The sequence below is a fragment of the Palaemon carinicauda genome, chromosome 37, assembly GCF_036898095.1.
Source record: "Palaemon carinicauda isolate YSFRI2023 chromosome 37, ASM3689809v2, whole genome shotgun sequence".
Classification (NCBI taxonomy): domain Eukaryota; kingdom Metazoa; phylum Arthropoda; class Malacostraca; order Decapoda; family Palaemonidae; genus Palaemon; species Palaemon carinicauda.
In genome coordinates, this window is record NC_090761.1 from 34983284 (window position 1) to 34990783 (window position 7500).

Genomic DNA, 7500 nt, shown 5'->3' on the forward strand with positions numbered 1-7500 from the left:
AGAAACCGAAAACACATTTTTCCTTTTCTGGAGAAAATGTTGAAATTTATATCGGAATTAAATTTACCTTCTTGAGGGATTCGGTATATCAAGAACGCATTTTTCTTACTTTACGTAAAACAACCATTTCCCTCAATATGATGACTATTTCTTTTTACAGTGAAAACTATGCATTTTACCTAAAAATAAATAATATTCATAAGTTTTCTATCTTCTGCTTCTGAATTGGAATATCTCATGGTGTCGCTTTCCAACCAATTTCAACAAATACAATTTGGGCTTGGAGAAAAAAAAAAAAAAAAAAAAAAAAAATTCGGAGATATTCATCAATGAATCAAAATCACCAACTCGTTTTGACTATTCTGGTGAAGCAAAATTTTCTATTCCTAACAAAATGTTTTCAAGCATTCGAAGTCGAAATACCTCTGTCTAGTTTCAAGAGGATATGTTTACTCTTTCGTGGATAGTTAACAAAACCAAATTCAAAACAGTTTTGTTTGGTTTTTCTCCAAATAACGAAATGTATCTTCGTACCAAAGTATCGATATAATTCTAAACACTAGAATTTTGGTCACTGAAAATAATGCATACAATCAAAACAGTATTTCTTATTTAGAGAAAACACGTCTTTTTTCCCCATAAAATTTACCCCAGCAACCACAGAAAACAGTTGATCACTAACAAAATGTTTTACGTTTCCAACGAAATTTATGCATGAACCGGAACCGTCAAAACAGTTCCGTCTCTTTTGGCGGGGCAAATGGTTTCTCTTGCCGGGGGAAAATGGCTCATTACACCGTCGAAAATTTACACAAGAACTGGAAAGATTAAACCCCCTTTGGAGAGAATTAACTGAAAAGGGATCCTACATTCTTCAAAGGAATGACAGTGATGCGTATCTCTGAGACATCAGGGTTTTGTAGGAGAGAGAGAGAGAGAGAGAGAGAGAGAGAGAGAGAGAGAGAGAGAGAGAGAGAGAGAGAGAGAGAGAGAAGCGCGAATGAGGAGAGAAGTACAGTTTTTTTCTCGGGTAAATCAATTGTTTGTTTATGAGAGAGAGAGAGAGAGAGAGAGAGAGAGAGAGAGAGAGATTCCTGACAAAAGCTCGAAAATGAGAGAAGCGCAAATAAGGAAAGAAGTTCAGTTTTTTTTTTCTCGGGTAAATCAACTGTTTGTTTATGAGAGAGAGAGAGAGAGAGAGAGAGAGAGAGAGAGAGAGAGAGAGAGAGAGAGATTCCTGACAAAGGCTCGAAAATGAGACAAGCGCAAATGAGGAGAGAAATAGAGTTTTTTCTCGGTTAACCAATGAGAGAGAGAGAGAGAGAGAGAGAGAGAGAGAGAGAGAGAGAGAGAGAGAGAAGAGAGAGAGAGAGAGATCCTAACAAAGGCTCGAAAATGAGAGAAGCGCAAATGAGGAGAGAAGTACAGTATTTTTTTCTCGGGTAAATCAATTGTTTATTTATGAGAGAGAGAGAGAGAGAGAGAGAGAGAGAGAGAGAGAGAGAGAGAGAGGAGAGAGAGAGAGAGAGAGATCCTAACAAAGGCTCGAAAATGAGACCAGTACAAATGAGGAGAGAAGTAGAGTTTTTTCTCGTTTAATCAATTGTTTGTTTATTAGAGAGAGAGAGAGAGAGAGAGAGAGAGAGAGAGAGAGAGAGAGAGAGAGAGAGAGAGAGAGAGAGAGATTCCTAACAAATGCTCGAAAATGAGACCAGTACAAATGAGGAGAGAAGTAGAGTTTTTTCTCGGTTAATCAATTGTTTGTTTATGAGAGAGAGAGAGAGAGAGAGAGAGAGAGAGAGAGAGAGAGAGAGAGAGAGAGAGATTCAGATTCCTAACAACGGCTCGAAAATTAGACAAGCGCATATGAGGAGAGTAGAATTTTTTCTCGGTTAATCAATTGTTTGTTTATGAGAGAGAGAGAGAGAGAGAGAGAGAGAGAGAGAGAGAGAGAGAGAGAGAGAGATTCCTAACAAAGGCTAAAAAATGAGACAAGCGCAAATGATGAGTGAAGTAGAATTTTTTCGGTTGATCAATTGTCTTTTTATGAGAGAGAGAGAGAGAGAGAGAGAGAGAGAGAGAGAGAGAGAGAGAGAGAGAGAGTTTCTTGTTAACGCCGAAATTACGTACCAAACAAATTTCTTGTCTTTTAATTTTCTTTCAAAATGCAATATATGTAATCAATTGTGCATATACTTATCCCAATAAAAAATCGAATCACTTCAAAGAAATAAGGTTAAAAAGGGAAGTCATACAACGAAGTTGTAATATCATGGAAACGTTCGTGGCATTAGCGCACAGCAAGATTTTTACGACTCAACGTTGTTATACGACAGCATACTAAACATTCCCTACAAGCAGTAATTAATCTAACTCGTTAAAACCAGGGATAAAGCTCTTAAATAAATTAAAGTGACACTTTGGTGCCACGAGCCTTGCAATTAAATCAACAAAAGGCGAATTAAGTAGCCATTAGAACATTTTAGGAATGATAGCGGGAATTCACATTCCAAAAAAACCCTTCTCCCCCAAAACGTTATTAGCACTATGATGTCGTGTCTATGTTTACCAACCACTTCCTAATATACAACAACAACAACAATGCTGCCCTTTCTAGTCCACTGCAGGACAATAACCTCGGTCATGTCCTTATTCATGACTGGGATTTGTCCAGTTTTCATCACCCCGCTGGCCACTGCGGATTGGTGATGTGGGAGATTTTCGTCTGATCGCTCAATGCAAACCAACCTAGTATGGGTGGCCCTGACTAGTACAGATTTGCTGATCATGGCGATACACAAACCCTCTCACCACGTTAAGGTATCCTCACTCAGAAAGAGTACTTCGTAATATATATCAAGGAAACCCTTATATATCATCCAGAGCAGTCTTCAAAAAAAAAAAAAAAAAAAAAAAAAAAAAGTAAGGCCATAGAATAAAAGGACATTTCAAGATCTCAGAAAATGCTAGAATAGCCTGTTCAGAGAGTAAGTCAGTATTTGCGGGCAGGAAAACGGGAGTAAATGGTGAGTTCCAAAATGTTCTGACTTTAAGCGTTCAAGTTCAAGTACGCTTTATATATTATGACTAATTAATATATTTGGATATGCATGCACTGAGGCATAATCTAAAACTAAAAGATTATATATAATATTGTCCTTACAATAAAGAATATCTTATTAGCTACAGTGATATGTCGTTGGTCTATTTGCAGACTATATAATATATATTCAGCAATAAAAAAATTTATTAAATGAATTGCAATTGCCTATGCGATATTTTATTCGATTGCAGTAATCATTGCTGGAAAAATGTTTTCAAATCAGCAACTTTTATGCGCAACCTGCAGGTATAGCCTGCAACCGTCCTCTACACGCAATCACAGATGCAATTTTACTAACCTGCATTGACGGAGATAGATCTGGACGTTACAGAACCAACGCTGTTACTGGCAAGACATCTGGAATAAAAACAGAAGTTGATGAGGAGTTAATATTCTGGATGATACTTGTAAATTATGAATAATAAAATGTCATTGATAAAAATGCAATCAAGAAAAATATCTAAATGCATAATTTTTTAACGTGTTAACATAACATTAATTTCATCCGTTCTTCATCCAGCATCTTATAGACCTCAATACGAAGAAAATTGTAGACATTTAAAAGATCACCGAAAAACAATTAAATATAGAATTAAAGAAATGAAACATATTACACTGCATCATTATACAAAAATGATAATTGTAATCATGTTAATAATATCACTGTAGAAAAGACCCTGATCTCATAATAAGGGATGTTTTACTATAATGCTTAGAACATGAAAAACTTCAAATGTTTTTCATGGCTATACGGAATACATAATTTTGCATGCTAGCTACTTCCTTACCATTATTGTACAACTTCTCTCAGATTTTGATAACAAATTTAAACAACAACAACAACAACAACAATAATAATAATAATAATAATAATAAACAACTCACCTGTACGTGGCCACATGAATATCGTGTCTATACTGATCTGGACTGAATGGCAAAAGAGTCAGCGTAGAGTTTCCGTGGGAACTCATAACCATCCTCAGGCCGCCCATGTTATCCGCCCGCGCCCCGTCAGCGGTCACCCACGTGATGGTAGGGGCGGGCGTTGCAGACGCCACGCAGGTGAGGCTGGCTCCTCTGGTATTGGGAAACGTCACAACTGCTGGGGGTTCCTGTATGATGCGAGGGCCCTCCCGGAGGGCGTCGCATCCTGCAAGAAATCGAGAAAAAAAAAATTGATATTCTTTACCTGCTTTAGTAATTATAGCTCAAAGGATATGAGAGAGAGAGAGAGAGAGAGAGAGAGAGAGAGAGAGAGAGAGAGAGAGAGAGAGAGAGAATTTGATGGTAAAACCTACTCGATCAAACTGCTTAGGCCTAAACCATAACAGATACCCAACTTATGATTGTTAATGGTAAAGCGAGCCAATACACTTAAAATCTTCTGTCAACTTAAATAACACTTGATTGCATTTACTCTACCTTTCAATGAAGTAATGCCAATCGATCCTGCCTTTGGAAAAAGTATGTTTCATTATTTTTTACACAGTTAAAAGAAGCCCTCAGGGCAGGTTCATCAAATTGGATAAATAGGCTAAAGGCTATAAACTCCTTATACACCCCGACGAAACACAACAATATCATGAAAAGTTAATGAGAATTACAACAAGGACCCAACATCGCGTGAACGATGCGCGAACTGGAGTGAACTGGTCGTGAACAGTGCGCGAAAAACACCAGTGCGTGCCAAAAAGTGGCACGCACTGGCGCGCATCAATGCGTGCCAGTGCGTGGCAAAAATGCGCGCAAGTGTCAGGGGGGCTTAAGCGACACCGGAGAAACTAGGGAAGGGAGTTACTATTGAGAGAGGAGGGTCAAGACAGAGGGGGGAAGGAGAGAGGAGGGACGGGAGAGTATAGGTATTCCAATTGCTTGACTTAACCGATTCACCTGGCTTAATCTTCGTTATGACAAGAGTAAATACCTTAATTAACGGGATTTGCCAATGCATTATAATATCAAAAGTTAGGGGTAGGTCTATAGAGTGCTGTGTCAAAGTAACATTCTGATCAAGTAATTAGTATGGGGGATATTAAAGAAAAACCCACTATTTTTTTTTTGCCAGAAATGCAAAAGTACTTGAGTAAATTAATATAAAAAAATCATCGATATATATATATATATATATATATTACCTTCAGATCTCTACTTTCCTCCTCCGTGGTTACAAAATGGTCATCAACTTTTGTCATGATCTTCTCCTGTGACTGCTCATCTCCTACTACTTCCTCCTCTCCTCCTCCTCCATCCCCTTCAAGGTCATAAGGCAGCCAATATCGGAAAAGAAGCTTTTCCTGCTATGCTCAGCCTCTAGTAAAAAGACTCCATATTTTTTCTCTGGTGGTTCCAATGGGGTCATTCACAGGGTGCTAGAGGCCCAATATCCCCCCCACTCTCTCTCTCTCTCTCTCTCTCTCTCTCTCTCTCTCTGCTGGAGTACTGCCCCCCCCCCCCAACCACCAATGCTCCAATGATGAGATGCTCAATGGGTTCCCTCATTTTCCCTCTTTAGAAATTCCTAGAGTTTTCTTGCCAAAATGTTCTCTATGATGAACGTATGATTTATGTAAATCGGCTTTGCAAAGACTACGGTTATCATTCATGCATATTTTGCCGAGTTTTACATTTACTAATCACTTTCCCTTCATCCATTCTTGGAACTTTGCTAAGAGAGGCGTCTTCGATAGTCTCACCCTCAAAATCCCTTTTCCTATTAAAAGATAACCAATTACGTGCAAGGCAATTTAAAGTTATGGTATATCTATGATGAACACAATCCTTTTAACCGTGTAATTTGAAACCTAATCTTAAGTTTGGAACAAACTAGATATATGTTAAAACAAACAACAAAATCTTAAAGAGAATCACCGAGAGCAAATATGCTAGAAATCAATTCGCATTTAGTGATCTGGGATAACATCTTTTTATTCTCAGCCTAGTAAACTTAGGTATTTCCTCGGCAAAAATGTCACATTTAGCTTAAAGACGAGAGAGAGAGAGAGAGAGAGAGAGAGAGAGTAAAATCGTGGTTACATTATAGAAAAATAATATATATATATATATATATATATATAAATATATATATATATAGATATATATATATATATATATATATAAATGTATGTGTGTGTGTGTGTGTGTGGGTGGGTGGGTGTGTGTGTGTGTGTGTGTGTGTGTGTGTTAATCGCATGAGTGGATGACGACTAAGATAACGGACATCGTTGGGAACTTGGGAACTGATGCCCGCGATCACCAATGAAGCAGGGTGTGGAATTAAACACCTCAGTTCATTGATAGGCTACCAGTTAAAAATCGGTAGAGCAATACTTTTTGATGCCACGCCCTACACTCTAAAAGTCTTAGAAGAAATAAACCATGAACATTGATAGATAGGCTGACAGCCAATAGCCCAATATCCCAATAGCGGGAACGTTCTATCTAGGGCTAAGGCGTTCAATTTAGCTATAGTCACCCAAATTCCTTTGTAAAATAATGCACGCAGAGCACTGTTGATTATAATCACAATTATACTGGTTGCTTGTGAACGCTCACGCTAGCGAAAATTAGCGTACACCATAATCTCTTAATCATTATATTTACAAAGTTTTCATAAGTTCACTCTTCCAACCGTTCAACCTTGTAACCTTTAAAATGAAACGAGTTCAACTCTAGGCGTTTAATTAAGCCCAGGGTTATTGTGATGGTACTCACTGTGTAAGAAAGACTTCACAGTCAGCTAATAATAGTAGGAAATATACACTTTTTAAGGAATTTCCATTTAGATACCAGCAACACGAACTTATTCCAAGAAGCCCATTGAGTTTGGAGAATTACGGTGAATTCCTCGTTTATATGGACGGTTTCAAGCAAGTCAGTTTTATAACGATGACGAGACAGTGCATCACACTAAAACTTGTCATAATAAAAGGTATCACTCACACATTTCGCTTCGTAAATAAACATCAGTGTTCGTAAAACAGAATATCAGTAGTATTACATACCAATGCTTGCATCCAGTCTCTTGTTTTGAGTATAGATAAGCACTAAGAATAGAAACACCACATACGAGGAAGAGCGCCAGGACGCCGGATAGCGAGGAGGGAAGTAGCTATTGAGAGAAGTGTTACCAACCTTGATGCCCATTTTCCCATTTTCTAATCGGTTCCTAACATTGGATACCGTATGTGGAACTCATTTAATATTGAGGAATTTGCTTAAAGATAACACTTAATAGTTTAGTACAAAGTTGTCATTCTCATTTCTCTTGAAATTTAACTAAAAGTACATTTTCTAATAAGGTTGGTAACGATGGTCACTGGCAATGAGGTATTGCTGACCGCTGCCACTAGTCTTGCCTTAAATCGTGGAGGAAAGGTTACCGTAAGTCCGAAACAACA

The 7500-nt window shown here is 37.9% G+C and overlaps 1 protein-coding gene across 1 annotated transcript in view; it reads right to left on the bottom strand.

The window, feature by feature from the left end:
- Positions 1 to 7246, bottom strand: part of LOC137629268 (cell adhesion molecule Dscam2-like) — a 31991-nt gene extending 24745 nt beyond the window's left edge. Inside the window, exons 1-3 of the mRNA XM_068360529.1 lie at positions 7105 to 7246; positions 3989 to 4253; positions 3402 to 3460 (exon numbers count right to left, since the gene is read on the bottom strand). Coding sequence (XP_068216630.1) covers positions 3402 to 3460; positions 3989 to 4253; positions 7105 to 7246 — 466 coding nt within the window. The remainder of the gene's footprint in view (positions 1 to 3401; positions 3461 to 3988; positions 4254 to 7104) is intronic.
- Between the last annotated feature and the right edge of the window lie 254 nt (positions 7247 to 7500).